The sequence below is a fragment of the Rhipicephalus microplus genome, chromosome 4, assembly GCF_043290135.1.
Source record: "Rhipicephalus microplus isolate Deutch F79 chromosome 4, USDA_Rmic, whole genome shotgun sequence".
Taxonomy (NCBI): domain Eukaryota; kingdom Metazoa; phylum Arthropoda; class Arachnida; order Ixodida; family Ixodidae; genus Rhipicephalus; species Rhipicephalus microplus.
This window is the reverse complement of record NC_134703.1, coordinates 99279790-99302653: the sequence shown is the minus strand read 5'-3', so window position 1 is coordinate 99302653 and position 22864 is coordinate 99279790. Positions and strand designations below refer to the sequence as shown.

General features: G+C 42.7%; 1 protein-coding gene across 6 annotated transcripts in view; it reads left to right on the top strand.

Moving 5' to 3' along the window:
- Positions 1 to 860: 860 nt before the first annotated feature.
- LOC119172219 (glycerol kinase 3) overlaps positions 861 to 22864 on the top strand; it is a 63691-nt gene continuing 41687 nt past the window's right edge. For 4 of the 6 annotated variants that reach the window (XM_037423248.2, XM_075893331.1, XM_037423250.2 and 1 more), the window contains exons 1-11: positions 861 to 1158; positions 1606 to 1679; positions 1775 to 1881; positions 3924 to 4001; positions 4900 to 4979; positions 8210 to 8347; positions 10049 to 10158; positions 10654 to 10756; positions 11164 to 11231; positions 15456 to 15498; positions 20721 to 20813. In XM_037423248.2, the coding sequence (XP_037279145.2) occupies positions 1006 to 1158; positions 1606 to 1679; positions 1775 to 1881; positions 3924 to 4001; positions 4900 to 4979; positions 8210 to 8347; positions 10049 to 10158; positions 10654 to 10756; positions 11164 to 11231; positions 15456 to 15498; positions 20721 to 20813 (1047 nt within the window). In that variant the 5' untranslated portion in view covers positions 861 to 1005. The remainder of the gene's footprint in view (positions 1159 to 1605; positions 1680 to 1774; positions 1882 to 3923; positions 4002 to 4899; positions 4980 to 8209; positions 8348 to 10048; positions 10159 to 10653; positions 10757 to 11163; positions 11232 to 15455; positions 15499 to 20720; positions 20814 to 22864) is intronic. The other 2 variants (XM_037423249.2, XM_075893329.1) reach the window with 2 other exon arrangements.

Below are 22864 nucleotides of genomic sequence, written 5' to 3'. Positions count from 1 at the left end.
CGTCCTGCACCTGGGGGCTACTTGCACCTGTGACGCCGGCTGCTTTGTCCCCTCCCAGCCCCACCACTACTTCGCTGAAGCTGGGCCTTGCGACAATTGAACCGACTGAACCTGTTTTTTTCAAAACTTGCTTGCTCTTTCTTCTCCGCCGTTCTGGTTGCTGGTTCCCTACTGTTCTCTTCTTAGGCCGCTCCTCTGTTCACCTTGGCTAGTGCTTCCTCAGCGTACTTCAGCCTTTCTCCCATTGCCCTCGTTTTCTCTTGCTCTGTCGCCAACGTAGTCTCGAGCTCGGCGATTCTCATCAGCAGTTCACTCTGGGAAACCATCATTTTCTCCATTTTTTTCCTCGACCTCACATTGCCTACACTTCGCGTCAGCCTCTTCTCCATCCGCTTCTACACTTGGGTCCACTTTCACTCCACTCCACATCCTGACACTTTACAGTCTTTTTAACCATGTCTTTCTGACACCAATTGTCCCTATACTCAATAATTACTAAACTTGAGCCCTGCCCTACGGAAAAAAAAAAGTCTAAGCTCTACTACAAAAATTTGCGTGTTCAATGTACGCGCACCTCCCCCACGGGGTGGCAAAAGAAAAAACAAAACAAAAAATTCAAGGTAAGTTGCAGCGCCACAGGGCGCATAGCGGCAGGTACTAATGCCAGAAAGGGCGTGCTGGCGCTTCGCTCGCTGGGCAGGTCAGTAAAATACAGAAGGTCGTGCTGCAAACATCGCTCGCGATACGCTCAGTTTTTCCCTAGCGGCGTGATAACGCGGCAGTTCAGTTCGGTGCTCCTCCCTGTTTCGCAACTATATCATAATATATAGGATTACCCTTCTGCCCATGCGGCTGGCGGCGTGCGATAGCTGCCGCTGGTGAGCGGCTTGTACCCGTTGCAGTTTAGATGTAAAAACATGCTGAAAGCTCTCTCTAGGCCGTTGTAGGTGTGTCGTCCCTGCTGGAAATGCCCCAGCGTTCCGAGTGCTGCCTTGATTGTCTTCTATGCGTTTTGAATTCCTATTGAGAACCAGACCACCATACTTAAAAGGTCGATTTGGCGTGCTGCCGATGGCATCGAAGACAAACATTGTGCGCGGTAAGCATGGACCTCTTGTTGGGGCCATCGATCAAGGAACAAGCAGCACTAGATTTCTGGTAAGTCTCGCCTTGTCCTCGAAAGTTCTGAACTACTGAAATTCGCGCACGTGCTCACCGAAGCCGCTGCTCGACCTTCACGTGTGCAGCCGAAACATCTCGTGTAGCATCCTTGCACAGCTGTTGTTGCTTCCTCCCGTTGATTTACTCGTTGTTGTGATGCATACTCTAGCTTCCAAGGTCGTTGGCTCTACTAGTCTGCTTGCCGGCACTGACGTTATGAGGATAAATTCAGAAAAACACGGCTCCGTCTTTCTTGTATTGCCTGGCAGTATCTTGAGGAAACCTGACCGCTCTATGAAAATATTTATTTTGCTTAACCCTTCATGGCTCTCGGAATTTTTGTGTGCGAGAAAAAACAGGCCCCGAGGCCTTCATTAAACATGTGTGTATCCATAGAAGCCATTGTCCGAGAAACCGTCCTGACTTGTGTTTTCTGTGATTTAGGTTTTCGCGAGCAAGACATCTGAATTGATTGCCTTCCATCAAACGGAAATACAACAGGTTTTTCCAAGCGATGGGTGTGTAGAATTTCCAGCTCGCATCTTTCTCCCACGAATGAGTGGTTACCCTGTGCTGAAACTCTTTTATCAACCCACTTTAATCACAATTTTAGATGGGTGGAAGAAGACCCGCATGAAATCGTGGCGTCTGTCCATGAATGTATAGAAAAAACTGTCGATAAACTAAAGGCACTCGAGATTGACCATCGGGATATCGTTGGTAAGCCATTTTCCCCGTTCTATTGAATGCCACTTCTTCTTAAAATGCCTGCAGTGGCAGTTGCTTGATTATTATGATTTACATAATAATTTTTGTAACCTGCTGTTGTAACGTGTTACTACACATGAGTAAGATAATGCCTTAATAGAAATTGAATGCATTTGGTGTTCCGATTCGTGTGCTGGTATCACGACATTCTTCTACTATAACTTCATTTGTATTCCAAATAATTCATCAGCCTTTCTCAGTTCATCTGAGATGAAGTCATTGTAGCAGCAGTTTGTGCAATTTTCAATCTAGTTGTGATAACTTATAGTTATGTTGTCAAGTATGTAGCTGTTGACTTGTGGCAAAACATGTTAGTTTCCTGAGATACTCACATGGGAATCACTTGTAGATGCATGCTACTGTTAAGCTAGGTGATGATTTTTTCTTTTCAAGACATTTATTGGTTCAGTACTCATGCAAAACTTCAGCATTATCCTGCTCTTTGAACGTCAGTAACCTGTGTGCGTAGAGGCACGTAACTTCTCTGACATGCACATACACATCTCTTGTACGACGTATGGTGTATTTTCCAAAAGGATTAAACCACCGACACCTCCTGCCTTTTGCTCATACCTTGTGCAATTTTCGTATTGATAAGATGTGGCAGATAGCCAACTTAGGGTGAAGATTATGGAGACAGAAACACTCCTAGTCGTGGTTGTACTTATCAGTGGTGTTTTACTTTTTGCTACAGTATACATGTGAAGCAAGCATTGGCTCAAAATGGGCATCTTTCCATAAATATATTCCTCAGATTAGTAGTGCAGTGCATCTGTTGCGATGGCTCGGTGCTTCACATAAATTGGATACAGCCCGAATGCCGTGGTATTTACTGCTTCATGTAGTGACATTCAATGATTTTGGACAGTGACCCACCAACACCACTGCTCATAGAGAACGCTCAATCAATCAATCAATCAGTTTATTATCATGTCATAAAGTATGTTACAGGGAGTAAAATATACAGAAGAGGGTCCCAAAGTACAAGACTGCAACGGGACCCTCGGTGATCATTACAAATAATAAAAACACAAGCAGCTGTTAGAATCGTAGAAGCAAAAATATATAAAGCACAATGAAAACAAAAAGGCATGGAATCAAAAAACAAATAATACAGCACAAAACAACACAAACAAGATGATAGATCAACTATTTAACAGATACTCTTTTAATGAGTTTTTAAATGAAAATAAAGAAACTTTGCATTTTAGCGAAGTTGGCAAATTATTCCATATGGTGATGGTACAGAAGAGAGAAGATGATTTACCATAGTTAGTACGAACCTTAGGAAGTAAAATGTTATTATTAGCCGCGAACCTGGTTGTGTTAGTATTAACTAACATTTTAGGATCAATTAAATTAGTAGAAAGTTGATTTCTTATTTGTTTATGCAAAAACATAATTAGATTAAACCTGAATAGATAGTTAACAGTTAAGATTTTATTGCATTGGAGAAGGGGAGCGGCGCTACTGTCGCGAGAGCAGTTAAAAATAGCGCGAATAGCTCGATTTTGTAGATGTTGTACGGATGAAAGATGACACTGGTAAGTATTCCCCCATGATGCGATGCCATAAGTGATATGCGAATGAATGAATGCGAAGTAAAGTGAAAGGAGTGCTTTATGAGAAAAATATGAGCGAGCTTTGAGTAATGCGCGAATGCCGAATGCTGCCGTTTTTCTAATGTGAGCAATATGGAGAGCGAAGTTAAGGCTCAGGCATTTGTATTAAAACCCTTTCGTTAGCACACTTTGCAGATATAATAAAATTTATGCAAGGCATTTGGACCACCCTTTGTTTTTGAAACAAAGTGATGGAATTTTATTTTGATGCTTTTTGTAAAAACTTTAATGCCACCTCCCTGAAATGTGATGGTTATGTCATGAAGTGTTGTTACAGCCTTTTAAACAAGAGCCTTTGTGTGTGGAGAGGGGTGGGACAAAAGTGTCAGTGTTCAGTCGGAGGTCATTTGCATAACTTCTGTGTTATTATAGCCCTTGGTGTTGCCAACCAAAGGGAGACGACAATTGTTTGGGACAAGAACACCGGGAAGCCTCTGTACAATGCCATCGGTAAGCACAGATGTGACAGCTGTCATGTAGATCTTGTGGCGATGCCTTTGTTGATGCTTTGACTATAGATGGCGCTTTTTGCCTTGTTCATGGTTAGGGTGAAGATTGATAGCATTATCAATGGGACTGTCTAATTCTTCTTTGTCGCTTGAAAGATTGATGAAGAAATCAATGAAATGCATTACTACAACGTAGCAGTTCCAGACACCCATGTCACCCAATCAATTGGTCACCGAATTAATCATTGTTGCAATGTTGCAATTTCATAGTCTGTTTTATTATGGTTGCACATGCCTGATTATCATATATACCCATTTGATTTATTTTTGCCTCAAAGACTACGGGGCATGAGCAAAGTGGAGTGGTTACAAGACAGTAGGAAGCAGGGTTGCTGCAGTAAAGTAGTATTAGTTTGAAAAGTTTCGAAAGTATGCAATTTTTTATGTTTTAGTTTTCAGGTAAATGAAAATAGAATGTGTAAACTATAAGCCCATGTATGCTAGAGTCTCATAATTGTATAATTTCCTCTAAAGCCATATAAAAGAATTAGCTAATAATAGTCATAATATCCTTGGGACGATGCTTCACATCGAAAAGTACTGATGCTTCAGACCAGTTATATCTGCTATAATAAAGCTGCCTATTTGGGAAGAGAAGTGTTTTTGTAAATTTATATATAATGTTACTATATAAAATTCTGTGTTGTTGAGTTTCTAGAGCCACGAGAATGTATCTGACGTGTGTGTATTTTCGTGACATTGCAGCAGTCTTAATTTTGGCTCTGGCAGTTAATGTTTGGGAAGGCTTGGCTTTTTTTTAATATTTGATGCTGTCTATGAGATTAGCGTTGATATATCATGAAATTTCATTCCTTTTTTTTTTCTCTTCCTGACTACAGTGTGGTTGGATAACAGGACGGTGGGAACTGTTGAAGGCCTGCTGTCGAAAACCCCAGGCCACGATAAAAACTACCTCAAGGTAAATGATATGGCCTGTTATTTTTAATACAGTCTTAAGGAGAGATGCTACTTGAAGACACTTTTTTTTAATATTCACTCTAGAGCAATGAAACTTAATCTGTTTATGGAACTTTTTATGCTGATTTCAAATATATGATTAGTTTTCTTGCAAGTTGCTTGCTTTTAGCTCTGCGAAATGACAGCGTGAAAACCCTAATTCTCTTGCCCCCCTCTTTTCATGCCTGAACTTCCGTAATTTTTTATCATTCATATTTCATAATGTTCGAAATAAAGTGTAGAATGCAAATAACTAATTAGGAGGCACATACAAAATATGTAATAGAGGTGAAAAATAATAGACGTAAAAAGTCCATATTTCACCTGCCCTAGTAAAGGTTTACATAGAATTTTTTTTATTATACAATGAAATATAGAAATGTAAACTAGATAATTGCATTCGCCATACTTTAGAAAAAATTTGGGCAAAATTTCATGCAGATCCGAGCACTATAAGTGCTCGAAAAAAGGGGCACATTGAAAAAAATGGCAAAAGTTGCGTTTTGAGAAAAACGAGATTTTGAGTTAAAATTGAGTTTTTATTTATGAAAGATATCATCAAATGTGATGCAATTTACACACCAAAAAGAACAATCCTTCTTGTAGCGGCCACTGCGACTAAAATATGCCAGCCCCACGAGTTTGTCCCCCTCGGCTTTTTCGAGCCGACTCCTCACAGACATTTCGCTGACAGACAGGGCCATGAAACGCTTGCCAAACTTCCGCTCCATCTAGCAGAGCCTTGTGCCAACTGCAAGCTAGGAAGAAGTGTGACAGGACTGCGGAACCCAAACTAAGTCCAGTATCATGCCATTTTGCGGCCATGTTTGTGCCACATACCGTTGTACATAATAGCAATGTCGTCCCTGCTAAATTATTTTACTGCGAGCTTTTTCAACCTCGCAAGATTGGTGCTGACATCATTCATTGCCACATCACGAACTTTCCGGCTGACGGGTGTGAATGACTTTTGGTGCATTGCTTTTGATTTTGATGCATTGACCGCAAGTTTGGCATTGATCGCAAGATGGTTTGATTTTGATGCATTGGTCGCAAGCACAACGGCTTTCACTTGCGAGCAATGCTTTTTTCCCTTCATAACGGAGATAATTACACGAGAAAAGCATTGTTCAGCTGCGCTGCTGGACAAGACATGTACCCCACAAATAGGCTTTACAGCACATAGTGCGCAGCGGCCAATGGCAGTCCCCGATCCATACCACGTGATAAGCCAGTAGCGGCGCTCGAAAAAAACACGCAGAAGCGTGCTTCTTTTTATTATTTCTTGCGCCGCACCAGGGAGGGAAACTGTTGTTGCTTGAAGAGTGAGGCTCAACGATTCGGCTAATGCGATCAACAATGGCGAGCGGCGGCGCATTATAGGCAGCTAGTGCTCGAAGACTGCACACTTTGGACCTTTTAACAGGCACCTTGTGCTCTTTAGATGCAATTTTAAAGCATTTCCAGTTGAGTCTCGACTTGTATTTTTTTTTTTTTCATAACAGTAAAGGTACTAATCTTATCAAAACAGGCAAAAGTTAAAAATCGGTAATTTTGAAAAAAACTCGCGTTTTTCGACCCGCATCTCCCCTTAACCAGCATTGCTACCTGCTTCAACTGAGCAAAACGGGAAATGCCGATTACATTGTACGCGGCACTTTCAGTATGTGCAGCCACGGAATTGGGAAGATTCGGTAGCAACTACTCCAAATTCTTCTATTCTCACTGTGTCAGTCTGTCCTCTTTGAAGAATTGTGTTTCTAAAGCCATTAATGTTCCCAGCACTGCTGTAGCGATTTGGGTATGAGCTGATTACAACTGATCTTATAGGGGCCCTCCAACACTTTTCGATGGTGGACAGAAAACGCTGCAAATCAATAGTCAAGGCTCTCAAGAATATACACACGAGCCAAATATTATAGCGCAGCACGTGTCTTGTAACCTACTATAACTTTTCAGTCGGCTGGAACTCTCTATCTTTTCTCTCGACAAATTGCACTACAGGCTCAAAAGTCGCTGTGTTCGAGGTCTTGTATCACCCATAGGCTGATTTGAGCATGGCGTGCTCGATTGTTATTAGGGCTGCCGCAGAAGGCCACAACTTGTTCATGTGGGTGCGTGTGGTTGCACTGAAAAGTCGCACATATTAAGAAAAAGCAAAAATGGGGAAGTGCTCAACATCAGAAGGTGCGCATGTTGCATTTTCTTCCCCTGTGCCATCTCTCCCTGCTTAGCGTCCAGCGCTTTCATCTGGAAGAGAGAAGAAAAAATGCGATTGCAGTGTGTGGTGAGAAATCTTTGTAACTCCACTCGTGCTGAAAGTATTCTATAATTTTTTTGCAGCGGTACATCCGCGAGACAATAAGCTCTTTTAGTGAAGCCATATTATGGCTACTTAATAAAGTGTTGTGGGCCCTCTTTAATTTTGAAAATTGTAGACTACAAAGATGATACACATTACGTGGCAAAACTTGCCAGTTACAACACCTGCATTAAAAGCCAGTTCCTAATACGCAGGTCTTAGTGCATTTATCTCTTGATTAAGCTTTATATCGGAAACACGTGTGAGCTCGCACGTTGTACTCGCGCGAGTTGTGCTAGGTATCCTGCGCCTCGAAAGTCAATGTCTGTCCTTCATAACATCTTGGAGATGGTGCATGTAGTGTACAGTGGCATTCCAAGCTTACGTGAAAGGTTATCACATTGACACTAGCGGAAGCATTTTCTTGTTGTTTACGGAAGGCTGGCGTATAATGGTTTTAACCTACCTGTGTCTATTTCTAGATGGAGTTGGCCTTCTGCGCCATTACTGAAGGAGAGGGCAAAACGTGTCGCTTGAACGCAGGGATTACTGACAAAACATTTCTAACAGAGATTTGAAGGGAAGCATAATACCCAGGCTATGAAGCAGATATTTTTTCCACTGCAAAATGTTACGACCAGCTGTATAATCTGCATCTTAGAAACTCCTTCAACGGATTGTGTTGCGTAAAGCTTCAATTTTCCACACTTAGTGTTGTCTGCAGTCTTTGATGGGAGGGAATCATTGTCACCTTTGGGTTTGCGTCACCTTCAACTGCATGCAATATCATTAGTAGCACACGAACTTTTTTGTGTGTTTCTTTGAGTTTGTGTGGTTGCGATGCTGGGTCGTGTTATATACTTGCCGAAATATGCTTTTTTTATTTCTAGAGGAAATGTGGGCTTCCTTTGAGCACCTACTTCAGTGCAGTCAAGCTAAAGTGGCTCATGGACAATGTTCCTGAAATAAAAGAGGCAATGGATCAAGGGCGTTGCATGTTTGGCACTGTAGACTCGTGGCTTATATATGTAAGTGGTTTCTCTTTCCCCAATTATAAAAGGGACTAGGAAGTCTGCGGGACAGAGTGGTCGCAGGAAGTGCATAACAGAATTTAATTGGAGAAACATTAACACCGTGTATGCCCTGCAGTTGATGCAGTCTGTCTAATTATAGTAATGACAAAACAGATATATTTTTATACCACTTCTTCATAAAAAAATATGTTTTATTGTGGGCGGGGTGCATGAGCATATCTTGTATACTGGTCATGTCAACTCTGTCAGAAGTGGTAGGAAGACACTTGTTTTACGCATGTCCAGCCATTCTTAAGTTTTTCTTCGCTTATGTGTGAAAAATATGAACAAAATTGTCTTCATTTTGGCCATTACTTCTTACCCTTAGGGCTTTGTGGTAGAGAGAGCTTCCATTTAGCAATGTACTTATGCATGTGCGTATATGTGTGCATGAATTCTGCAGCCTATTGTTAAGGGTTCTTAAATTACTTAATGAAAGTCTCTAGCAGTGACTGGGAATTACCGTATTTACTCGATTCTACCGCGCCCTTGATTGTAACGCGCACCAGATTTCCACCACGAAAAAAAAAAGACGTAAGACATCGATTGCACCGCGCACTTATTTTTCTCGCTGGCCCGCACGATCACACCACTAGAAAAAACGACTCCTTTCGGGAACATCTTCCATTTAAATATGATGTACGGGCGAAGCTTGTGTCCATCTGACGTGTAACAGAGCATTGCCGTCACTGTAGTTGTACCGTGGACCGATGTCAGCACGCGAACTTGCTTCGCCCCCTTCTTCTCGATGGTTGTGGTGCCAGGCATGTTGAATTAAAGAGGCGTCTGATCGGCATTCCCGATTTGCCCAAGGAGGTAGCCGTAATTGCACCGCAAGTTTAGGACGAATTTATGAAAACTGTGAAGCTTTTCATCGTACTCCTCCGCCAAACTTTTCGCATATGCATGTTCCCCTTCGGAGGGAAAAGCCTTTCCTCTTCATAAAGTTAGTTAGCCAGCACCTGCTCGCTTTAAACTGGCTCCGCATTAGACCTTTTTCTAAGGCTAATTGCATAGCCCGCACTTGGAGCAGTTCTGTCGTCACGGGCCGCTGTGCCGCTCGCTGCTCAAGCACATACTCGCCGAGCAGCTCTTCAATTTGCGGAAACCAACCCTGCTGTGGTCCACTGAAGCATTTGCGTGAAGCTCTGCTGTCGACAATCTTCTGCTTTTGTTTCCGCCAGTTCCGCACGCACTCGCAGTTCGGGAACTCCGAACGACCGCGATGCGGCCCGATTTCCGTCCGTTCCTGCACACGCAATGACTTTTCTTTTAAAAGCGGCGTCGTGGTGCACTCGAGTTTTCGGAGCCTGCCCTTCCATGCCGTCGATGCTAATGCACTACAAGGTGACGAACTACAAAGTGCCGCACATGAGAAACACATGGGCAGAAATGGCCGAGGCGCCATGCCGACGCACGTAGGGGGCGGCCATTTTGGAAATGCCAATGGCAATAGAATGACCGTAATTTTTTTGTTCGTACTCGATTGTAACGCGCATGCGATTTATGAACTCGCTTAACCGGAAAAAAGGTTCGCGTTAGATTCGAGTAATTACGGTACTTGTTGTGGAAAAACTGTCTGGCAAGAGAGACACTTTGTAGTTTTAGTAACAGTTTTTTCTGGGTTTGTGCATCTTGTCTCTTCTTCCATGTTAGAACTTCACAGGAGGGACCAACGGGGGTGTTCATATCACTGACGTCACAAACGCAAGTCGAACAATGCTCATGGACATTGAAACATTGAAGTGGGATAACTTCCTGTGCAAGTGAGTGCACCTTAAATCATCCGGTTTTTGTTTTTCTTTCCTTTCTTTTATAGTCATTGCGTCTGTGTCATACTTGTTGCTAGTTTGTCTGTAAGCTGCCATATGATGTTTGCTTGAAAAGTTTACTTGAAAATGCTTTGAACACTTGCTCACTTCACCTATAGTGTTCACAAGCAAGTCCCGACCACTGGAGCACACGCGCTTATTCACTCAGGCTGTTTAGCTATTACCTTGATATAACAAACCCCAGATGTAATGAAATATCGGTTATAACAAAGTAAGTGAAGAACAGTCTTGCAATAGATACAGTGTTAAGATTATACATTCATAACGAATTTCTGGTTATAGCGAACTTATTTTCGTGCAAGATGCAACTTTGTTATAGGGACATTTAATATACTAGTTTTCGCATAATTTCCTGCCATCAAGTCTACGTTGGCTTATTTTTGCAATGTGCTCTTGCGGAGTTATGTGGCTTATGTGTACTTCTTGCAGGTTCTTCGGGGTGCCGATGTCGATACTTCCGAAGATTTGTAGCTCTTCAGAAATTTATGGAAGAATGTGTGAAGGTCCACTTCTTGGGGTTCCCATTTCAGGGGTAAGTGATAATTGTGGCAAATGCTGATCTCGTTGAACGCCTGCATGTACAGCCACGGCCGCGTCTGTGCAGAGCGTGCGACCAGCCGGTTTTTGCTCTGCAGGGCGACACCTTGAGGCAGTGTTGGACTCTGACGTGGTCGGCCTGACTACTAGGTCGAGCATGCTCCAGACACACCACATCAGAGCCCAAAGCTGCTTCAAGCTGTTACGCTGCAAAGTGAAAACTGGCTGCTCGAGCGCTTATCAGAGACACAGCCACGGCTGTACTCGCATGTGCGTGTACACATGTAGGAGACTTTAATCAGTACAAAAGATTCACATCTGTTGTGTTGTTGACAGCGCAAAATATATGCGCTGTTAGCACTGCTTTTCGGTATTTATTCTTCGTTTCATCTTTTCTCACAGTGCCTCGGAGACCAAAGTGCAGCGCTTGTGGGTCAACTCTGTTTTGACATCGGTGAGGCAAAATGCACGTAAGTGTTAATTTTATATAAATACGTGTATTGGCAGCTTAAGACAGGGTGTGCTATCTCTTTGTTGGCAGAATCGAAATAGTACGGTGTAGGGGTAACAATGATGGTATGCCAAAAGCTGCATGCATTAAATGTCTTAAACGTCCGAGAATTCCTCAGGTTTAGGAGTTCAGTCTACACATAACATAATTCAAGGAAGCTCTATCAGTAAGCCTATTTGGACATGTCAGTGATGCTTATGCAGAGTTGGCCAGAAAAGGATGTGCATTCTGTTATATGTACTTCAAACCCCGATTAGCTATGTACCTCAAGTATGTACTTCAAACAACCATTAGAGAACCGCACTCATTTCTTGGTTTCTGTCTATCAGACTATGTTAAATTATGCCCCTTTAATGCAAACACTTGCTTGCCCCGCCGTGGTGGTCTAGTGGCTAAGGTACTCGGCTGCTGACCCGCAGGGCGCGGGTTCGAATCCCGGCTGCGGCGGCTGCATTTCCGATGGAGGCGGAAATGTTGTAGGCCCGTGTGCTCAGATTTGGGTGCACGTTAAAGAACCCCAGGTGGTCTAAATTTCCGGAGCCCTCCACTACGGCGTCTCTCATAATCATATAGTGGTTTTGGGACGTTAAATCCGATATATCCAAACACTTGCTTCTATAATAAGCTGCCAATATGGTTGATTGGGCGAGTTAGTGATATGTGATTGTTTGAAATGAGAGCTCACTACGTAGACGTGGTTTGCGATTTGGTCTTATCGTATGGGCCTACGAAATTGTTTCGTGTGTCAGTATATATTTCACAGCTTTCCGAACAAACATTCAGTTGGTAGTAAGAGCTTGTCCCTGTCTATCCTGTCCGCTTCTACGTAGTGTGCTCTCATTTCAAACAATCATCTATGATAAGGCCAAGTCGCTGCACGAGTGGGCATTTGATTCGGTTGAGATATCGGCAGTGATACAGGCACTGCTGAATCCGGGCATAGAAGTCTATAGTACGAACATACTGGAAAAAATATACAGTGCATCCAAATCGACCATAGTCCTCCGTAAAGAACGTGACAAAATTTCAAGTAATGATTGGTACAAAGGAGGAGACACGATCTCTCCAGAGCTATTCAATGCTTGTTTATAGGAGGTTTTCAGTGCCCTAGTTTAGGGATAGTTATGAATATGAGTTAATGGAGAGTGCTTTAGTAACCTGTGTTTCGCTTATGACATTGCATTGATGAGTAACTCTGGCAGTGAATTACAACACATGATTACTGAAATAGAAATGGAAAACAGAAGAGCAGGTCTGAAAAATCAATATGCGGAAAACTAATATGCAGCAGTCTCTGAAGAGAACTGCACTTTGCAATAGGTAGCGGGGCAGTGAAAGTTGTTAAGGAATGCATCTACATAGGACAGGTAGTGAGTGCGGAGATGAACCATGAGACTGAATTAACTAGAAAAATGAGAATTAGGTGGATCATATTGGACAAGCATTCTTGATTCATTAATGGTAGTTTACCACTATTCTTCAAGAGGAAGGTATGTAACACCTCTATCTTACAGGCGCACACCTACGTAGCAGAAACCTGGGAGCTTACAGAGAGGGCTCAATTTAAATGGAGAATAGCTCGGCAAGCAAAGGATAGGAAATTGATAGGTGCAACTTTAAGCGACAAGAAAGCAGAGTGGATCAGAGAATGATCGAGTGTTTAGGACATCTTAGCCGAAATCTAGAAGAAGAAATGGGTGTGACGGGACTTGTAGCACGCAGGCTACAAGTCCCGTAACTGCTGGTCATTAAGAGTGACATACTGTATTCCAAGAGGAGGCAAATGCACAAGGGGCAGACAGAAAGTTAGCTGGGCAGATGATACTAAGAAGTTTGCAGGTATTGCATGACTGCAGAAAGCACTGGACAGGATTGATAGGCCGAACTTTGATGAGGACCTTGCCCTGCAGAGGGCATAGTAAGGCTGATGATGACTGCAGTTGGTACTGCACAAGTTTGTAATGCCTATTTTGCTGTTTTAAAGCCAGAATTGAGAATAGTGTCGAGAATTTAGACTGATTCTGTATTGTTCCTATTATTTCTGCTGAACAATTTCGTCGCTCTGTTGCAGTATTAACAGCGTCGCACGGGTTCAGTAGTTGTCTGTGTTGAAGGCTTATAGAAAGCTTAGGCAAGGGATGGAATCTTAACTTCTATTGCTCCTGATCTCTGTAACACACTTGAGATCGCAGATGTAGTGCTTGTGGTGAGCAGATGAGTGATCTGTAGGTAGCAAAATGAGTAAAGGTCACGGGCACTTCAGAATCTTATTGTGTTCATTCAAAAGCATGAAAAAGACCTGTGATCTATCTTGCTGTACATGCAGTATGCCTATGCATTGTCTATCGATGTAACTCGGTCAGTGTACTTTTGTTATTAATTGGCATGTTCATAAATATCAAAGATTTCAATTACGTACTTAAAGGGAATTTAAAGAGAGAAATGAAAATTCTCGTATTAAGAAATTGCCTGTGGATGGTAGAGACAGGTCGTTAACAGAGGTTCGAAGAGATTTGGAGCTTCCTGCACTGTACCGGGGCTTCCTGCACTGATTTGAAGCTTCCTGTCATTGAAATTAATTTACCAGCCATCATTCCTGTTTGACTGCTCACAATGCGAGAGTTCCCGCCAGTAATTATGTTCGGAACTAAGCCTGTGCAGATATTTGAGCACTTCGAATACTAATATATTCGAAATTGCTACGATTCAAATTTATAATAATTGAAATTTTTAGGTACTTCAAATGGACGAGTAGATGTGTTTTAGTCTGCATGTAACCCTCCTTCTGAAAGTGGTTTCGCTGCCGTGAAGGGTATCAATTGTGCCAAGTTAACAACACATAACAATACAGGTGGTAGCTCTGGGACATCAAATGTGATAAAGTGCTTATTCAGGCAGCTCCCACTTATAAGAAGTCGTCTGGGCACCACTGTGCCGTTTTCGGATGCAAAAAAAAAAAAGAAAAACTGTGCAAGAGGAAGACATTACTTAGGTCTTTGAAGATTACAAAATGACATGAGAATCGTGCCTGCACATTTCTTTGAGCTGTCACAGATTTTCACATGTAACAAAAAAATGCCAAGTTTCATCACAAATGGTTACTCCTACGAGCCCCAGTAAAAGTGCACGAATCGGTACACTTGCTGCGTGTATTCAAGCCTGAACCCAGCTATTTCATTTCACCGCTGTACTGTGCATTACACGCAGTTATATTACGACCCCCTTCTGAATACTCTTTCCGAGCTTAACCTTGTGCCATTGCTGCAAGGCATACGCCAATTGTCGAGCGATTCGTGTTGAAATGCGTAGTTCTCACAAAACTTCTTGCACAACCTGCAGTATGTGGCACCAAATCATTGCACTCTTTCTCAGGCCACATGCCAATGGTAACAGGAAATATTGTTAAGACTCGTGCATGCTTGTACACACCACACACGTTTGTACAAACGTAACGGCATATGTCCCGGATGAAGTTGCTTCTGCAATTTGCACTTCATTTGATGCAGACATTCTGGACTACCGAGGAAGGTCGTTTTGATGTTTCGCAAGAAAACAGCGCGAATTTTCGTGAGAGAAAATGTGTGAAACATGCTCACTGCTGTACTCAGTTTCAGAAGTTTTGCACCGGATTTCCATAGCTTACGCTCGCGCGGCAGTCTAGGGTGTTGCTTTGTCTTAAAGGATGGCACGGCACGCAGTCTAAATATGGTGGCACGTGCACATCTTGCTGTGTTCTGGTGTATAGTCAATATTAATATGTAAGATATTTTATAGGTTATCACTTGCACTTGACCAAAAGTCAAATCATGCCACTATTCAAAAATGCTTCCACTTCCTTTGAACAACAACAAAAACATCGGCACTTGCCTTGTTTCAATCAAAATAATAATAATTGGAACAGGTCAGTTTGGTAATGCCAAATATGCCCATTTTTCTTTATAACATGTGATATAGGCTATTCAAATTTGATTTGAAATTATTCAAATTAAATCGATATTCACCCCAAACTTGCTTCGAACCTAAAATTTTCTATCCGCACAAGCCTATTATGAACTCAGTGTCTTATGTGCTGCAACTGGACTGCTCCCCCCTTCCCGCCGTTTCTTGCAAAGAAGTCTTGACACGTGCGTTCGTGATGTCAGGTAACTTACATATGCTATAGTTTCGTATTATTTCTGTGCAGATATGGCACTGGATGCTTTCTATTGTGCAACACTGGCCTGGAGGTAAGCATATACAGCATGCTGGTTTGCTAACTAGTGTATTGGCATTAGTCACAGAGCTTGCTGCAAGGAAGCTTTAATCGCTGCTTGTGCATTATTACCTTAATTAACAAGGCACTCTTTCTACTGCATACATGTTTAAACTAAATTGTTCTTTTCACTGTTTCTCACTTCTTTTTAACAGCTTTAAATGTGCATCTTATTCCTGCATATACGTGTCTTCCAATTTCTTGTTTTTATTGTTATTCACTTGTCTTGGCAGTGCCTAAGAGCATGCAATCTGGCACTAGTCTTCGAGATTGCTGCTGCATGGGCTGAAATTGAGCTGAACTGCTGCTGAAATGGTGTGTGCAAACCCTAATGTTTGGAAAGAGTCTGCATCAGCATATAGCTGCTGGGCGGTAGTTCACGCCAAACATACTGGCAAGGAAGTACGAGAGCCTTACCTACAAATCTTGCGTTATTGGAAGTGGGAAGTCTACGGCACCTGCGGTGTTTTGCAGTTAATGTGTAACATGATGAATATTGTAACTCTCTATCTTGTACATATATATATTTTGGCCATCTACTATACCAATATAGGTACTTTTTAATGTAATTGGTCCTGCGTCCTATACCAAAACATTTTTGGTCCTCACAACCTTTCATAAATGTTGCAAATGATTCATTATTCTTTCATTATTATAGAACGAGAGTTGTTTCTTAATAATATGTTTTCTCTTTTTCTTGCATAAAGTCCCAGTTTTAAACGATGCCTAAATCACCCTGAGGTCGAAACTTAGTCATGGTGTGGTAGTTCTGTGTGATTCTACAACAAACACGTAGCTGTGATAACATTTTAAAACGGCACTGTAATTGCGGAATTACATAGGTTTGTCGATATAAACTAGTTTCGCGTTTTCTAGATCTTTCCCCTCTTTCCCTAACTACCCTCCATTCGACAGCTGGTCTCCTCTCTCAAAGCTGCTTTCTCTCCTCTGCGTGGGGCACTCTCAATCTTGCATGACATACGACGTAGCCTACTCGCACTTTGAAACAAAAGCGTCTTTCAGTTGCGTGACTCTGTAAACTCTATGCTTCTTGGCCAACTCCTGTTGTTCCCATGCTGGCGCATGCTCCTAAGAGTCATGCCAGTATGAACCCTGGGTTGCGTGCACAGCCTCCGAAGAATCGCCCACCCATTTGGTCACATACCATGCTTCAGCACGAACAGCTGCTTGCAGACTAACAGGAAGTTGTTGGTTCTTGTTCGACCAATCGCAGTGTCGCTTCCCGACAGCATCACAGGTTCGACATGCTGACATCGGACACGTTACTGGGGTGGCTGGAAAGGCCTCGAGAGCAAAAAGATTCTTTCTTGGAATATGTGACGTGCCTGCGGCTTGTAATGCTGCTTTGTGTGGCATCGTTGATTGTGACAGCACTCTGAACATGATGCGCGTGTTTGTTTGAAAAAATATTGGAGGTGGTGTAAAGGCTTTTTAATTACTTTTAAGTAAGCGTGTGCGAATATTCGAACATTTTGAATATTTAAATTAATATTACAGTATTCAAGTTTGCTTTGTTCCGAACTGAGAGTACACTTATTCAGGGAACATTCACACTGCCATGAAGCCCTCTTGAATGTTAATTGAACATAATCACCCTCGCATTGATTAATAATTTTTTAGGTACAAAGATTGTTACCCTGGCTTATATGCTCTAAATATAGTAAATTTTGAGGAGTAACATATTTTGCAGCTTATCATTTCCATTTTATCGTAATTCCAATCTTACAACTATTCAATGTTGGTTCCACTTGTGTGGACAAAAAAGAATGGCATTTGCACAGGCCTTGTTTCAATTTTAAAAGTATATTGTGTAAGTTAATTGGGTCATGACTAATGTACGCATTTGTTTATGTGATATATACTGTTGGAATTCAATTTGTAATTATTTGACTAAATTACTATTTGCTTTGAACCAAAGAATAAATTTTACTGTTTGCACTAGCTTATTTTTAAGCATGCCCTGCAAACTTTTCCAGTAGCCAAGGAGTGAATTCGCTAAAAGGGCTCTTTGCTTGGCGAATGAACTGCTGCAAAAAGTTCATACTGCTCATACTGAACTGCTGCAAAAATCCGTCCAGTATGAGCAGAATTACGAAGATTTGTCACGAGTTGCAATTGCTTTTTCTCTTTTCTCGTCCTGACGAAAGCGCTGGTAGCTAAACTGGGAGGGATGGCATGAGGGGAAAAGGTACGTCACTTGCACCTTGTGACCGTGAAGACCGTATTTACTCGCATAATCGGCGCACTCGCATAATAGGCGGACCGCTAGTTTGGTCGCGGAAAATTCGATTTTTTTTAATTCCGCGCATAATAGGCGCACCCCGAACTTGGCCGTGATCAGAAACGATTCTACCCCCCAGCGGCACAGTTGGAACGCGGTCCCCGTACCCTGAAGAAAAAAAGAAGGCAAATCGACGAGCAAATAAAAAAAAAATTCGAAGTGCAACGACCTAACCAATGTGTTTGTCGAAATAAAACTTGAAAAAGAAAAAAAGCGTCCATGAGCGAAAAAAAAAACCGGCTGTTCCATCAATTACTGATACCCCCCAATTCGCCGCGCTTTTTGGAGGTCACGTGTACAACGCTGGGGGCTCGATCGCCATCACCACCATCAGAGAAAAAGAGAGAAACGCCATTTTGCAAGCGGTGTGCGTATGTTGTGGTCGTGTATTGAACTTTGGTTCCACCATGGGGAAGTACGCGAGCTACACGGCTGGGTTTAAACTGAAGGCAGTGCAGTACGCGCTGGAGCACGGCAACCGGGCTGCAAGCAGGCATTTCGGCGTTGGAGAAACCAGTATTCGGTACTGGAGGGACCAAGAAGAAAAACTTAAGGCGACGAAGAAGACACGACGGGCTTTCCGCGGTGCCAAGACCGGCAGGTATCCGAATGCGAAGAGCAACTGGTCCGGCATATACGGGAGCTACGACAAGACGGCTGTGCTGTGTCGTTGGATATTGTGCAGACTGAGGCGCGCAGAATAGCCCGAGCGCAGGGCATCGAAGCAAAAGAGTTCAAAGCCAGCTCCGGATGGACAACTCGTTTCATGCGGCGCGATGGCCTCGCACTGCAAAGGCGGACCACCTTGTGCCAGCGCTTGCCCGCAGCATATGAGGACAAAGTGGTGGACTTCCACAGTTTTGTTATGAAGCTCCGACAGCAGAAAGACTTCATTTTGTCCCAGATCGGCAACGCTGATCAGACCCCCCTTTGCTTTGATATGCCGTGGAACACGACAGTGGAGGAGAAAGGTGCTCGGAGCGTCATCGTCAGAACGTCTGGCGCTGATAAACAACGATGCACCGTAATGCTGGCGGTGACAGCGGATGGGCGTAAACTACCGCCTTACGTTATTTTTAAACGTAAGACACTCCCAAAGGCAAAATTCCCTCAAGGCATCTTTGTCAGAGTCCAGGAAAAAGGCTGGATGAGCGCGGAACTCATGGTGGATTGGGTGAAAACAGTCTGGGGTCGGCGGCCGGGTGGTCTGTTGTTGCCGTCCATGCTTGTCCTGGACAGTTTTGGTGGGCACCTAGTAGACCGCGTACGAGATGAGCTAAAGGAGCTGCGCACAGATCTGGCAGTGATTCCGGGCGGCCTCACATCGATACTGCAGCCTTTGGACGTGTCCTTGAATAAACCTTTCAAGGACAATGTTCGAAGGCTGTACACCACCTGGATGGCTGGAGGACAACATCAGCTGACTACAGGTGGTAAGATTAAGAGGCCGCCTGTGCAAATGCTGTGCGCTTGGATCATGGAAGCGTGGCAGGCGATCTCCGACGAAGTCGTCAGGAAAAGCTTCAAGAAGACAGGTATCTCGAACGCACTGGATGCGAGTGAGGATGACATGTTGTGGGGTGCGGATGATTCGGACACCGAAAACGAATCCCCGCTCGGCGAGGATGAATGTGTGATCTCCGACTCGGACTCCGAATAGGGAAAAGGAGGAACAGCTACGACTTTTGTGTAAATAAATTTTACGTGTGTGTGTGCAGTTGACGGCTCTCGCTTGTTCATTAAAAGGTACGTAGGTATGTTTGTTTTATGCTGAATTGATTGGTAAACAATAAAGTCGCCTTTTACTTGACAAGTGTGCAGATTTAAAGCGCGAGAACCGAGTTGAAAAAATTTTCGAAAATTTTAACCCGCGTAATTGGCGCACCCCTAACTTCGAGCCGGATTTTCTGAAAAAAAAGTGCGCCTATTATGCGAGTAAATACGGTAATTCATTTTTTTTTCTTCGAATGCGCTTGCTTTCAGTGGGGTCAAACACGCCCAAAGACATGTGACGGTCTCCCCCGATGGCCGCAGTAACTCTTGAGTGCATTATGCTCAAATCAACCAGTGGTGTGGAACTTGAGTCAATGGCACAGTCATTTTTAGCATGTAGCATCTTTTGTTAAGAAAAGAGGACGCGATTTTCAGCTTAAGTTTAGAATTTTTTGTGAACTCCATGCCTCGTGTTGCGCTATAACATCTAGCTCGCGTGCTTTCGGGAGCCTCGACTACCAGTCGGCAACCTTGTCTGAGCATGCTTAAAGTGTTGCAGGGTGCCTCTAAGCTATCTGGTTGTCGCATTCTCTGCATCTTTGTACTTGTATTGACCTTACTTTTCGTAGTTGTTGCCATATGACCCGAATAATACCATGTAACCATCTCTTGCCTGGGTAGTTTTGTTTTCTCTCTCCTTACACTTTGACTAGCATCATTTTTCGCTCCATCAAGCTTGTAGCCCACATGGCGACCAAAGTGCAAAAGCTTTCAGTAGCTTTGTGTCCCTTGCGTCACAACGACATTCAGGAATGATGTTCCTCATGATGTTGTCTTCATTAACGTTAGTTCTTGTTACTCTTGCTTGCGAAAATGCTCTAGGATCTCCACAGAATTGTTGCCCTTGGTATACCCCAGAAACAAAAAATTCCCATTGGTGTACAAAGTGCTTCAATTTCTCTTCTTATTCTTCCTGGTATGCTGTGCTCGCTAATATAAAAATGAGGCAAAGCTCTTTCTTACTTTGTGCATAGTGTGGCTGGTTTTCCTTGCACTCGTCTTTTGCTGTGTGTACCTTCGTGTTGCGCTGCTCTTCTATTTCTCCCTGCTGCGCTCCTGCTTCCAAGCAAAGGCAATATGCACACGGTGAGTGGCGACACATGTACCTAACAACATTGTAGACTGGCTTGCAGATTGTGCAGTCCTCGCACGGTCTGCTCACGACTGTCGCCTACAAGCTTGGACCAAAACGTCCTGTCCAATATGCTGTGGAGGTAAGGTCTATTTTTGTTATGTTTCTTCTCACGCTTTGTTGAGCTGGGAGTTCTGATGCTTATGAAAAGATTCTCTAAAAATTACTGGCTAGAATGCAGCTGAAGCTTTGTGTTTATAAGGTGCATCAAATGCAGAGGCTACCTTTTTCTAAGTGCGTATGTTTATATCTGCAAAAAATGTTAAAAATCGACCTCATGTTAAGGAATGTGAGTATATCGCTAACACTTATAAAATTAGGGGAACATACTAAGCCAAACTCAAATCAAGGAGACTGGGAACACTTGCACATCCTGTCTTTTTTTTTCATTATTTGTCTTAATTTGTACCCTCACTGTATAAGTATGCTGGACCAGCTAGCACATCAAGGAGTACTCTGCACACATCTGATTCCTGTAACAGTTCAGTAAACAGTGTGCAGTCTATGTTGATGTTTTAGATGCTTCCTCTACCTGCGTATGGCGCAAATGCAATGCTATCATTAATGGGGGGGAACCGTGTGATTGTATTATTTGGAGCCTGCCTTAAGTGCTGCAGGTCTCCAAGCTATTCCTGAAAAAAACTTGTAGGATGCTTGAGCTCTGCCTTCAAAAGCCAACTGCGACAGTGCAATCAAGTCCTGTGCGCACACCATTCTCTCTATTGCTAGCCTAGCTTCGGTGCTTAGTGCATGCCTCAATTGTGCTGTAAGGAAAGGAATGACTGTGCGCATAACATTAGCCGTTACAAATTTTGTCAGAATGCCTACTGCAAGTACAGTTGTTAAAAGCCCTGCTATTCGTTCGTAAGGCAACATGCAAACCTATGCAGCTGCTTATTTGTTGATGCTTTTGTAGCTAATAAGCACTTTGTAATGAAAGGGCCTTTGTAGCACCCACTCATTTCGCAATTCGTTTGTTTTCACTAGGCTTGTGCAAATAATGAATTCTAGGTTCGAAGTGAATAGTGATCTTGGTCGAATGATTTCGAATCTAAATTAAATAGTATGTATATTGCCTATTATAAAGAAAAAGGGGCATATTTGTCATGACCCAACTAGCGTGCACAATGTGTTTGTCAAAACTGAAACAAGCCCTTTGTTGATTTATTATTATTTTTTTTGCATCAAAGGAAGTGGAAACAACTATGAATAGTAGCAAGGTTGACTTTTAGTAGAATGTAAGTGATAGCCTGTAAAATATGTTGCGTTTTAATATTTGTTGCACTTAGTGCAAGTAAGTCGGTGTAGTGAGCTTTGCGACTTAAAAAATGAATCGATGTGAGGCTTCGCAGCAGTGCAGATTTCTCCTAGGTAGGTGTTTTCAGGGCTTAGCACCAATTCACTGCAGTTAAACCACATTTAAAGGTTACATGTGAATTAATATACATTTTAACAGTTGCTTCTGCCACTTAGCACGCTTCCACTGCAGTGCAGCCACTTTTACAGGATGTTACGGGTGGATTAATACGCATTTATTCATTCGCGTGGAATATTTTGAAACTTTCATTGATTTCAATTTGATTCGAAGGGAATTCGAATATTCGCGCAAGTCCAGTTTTGACGCCTGGTGTGATTTCACCCTTCTGCAGCGCAATATTACATGCGATGAGACTCCACCCACTGCATAACATCCCAGTTCTGAGGCACTTTCAGGCTACAGCTTAGCTCTGTGATAGAACATCTGCTTGCCACACAGACGGCCTGGGTTCGGTTCTCACTCGAACCGAAGGTTTTCATTCTTTTATTTGCATATTTCTTGATTACGAACAAGATGATGTTTTTTCACTCGCAACAAATGATGCTGGCACTGGAATTTCTGTGAAACAAGCTCTTTGATGCTGTCACGTTAAAACGCACAGACACACACAAAAAAAGATGCCCAGTTTCATCATTTGCTTTTGCTTAGTGCATGTATGGGACCATTTTGCTACCAGGATACATATCGTGCTACCTTTTCTTATTTTAATGTCTATATAAGTTTACTGTATGACAAATCGACTGTTAATTTGGTTATTTTCTTCAATAATTCACTATGTTACTTGCATATGTTTAATTGATTTGCCACTGTTTTAT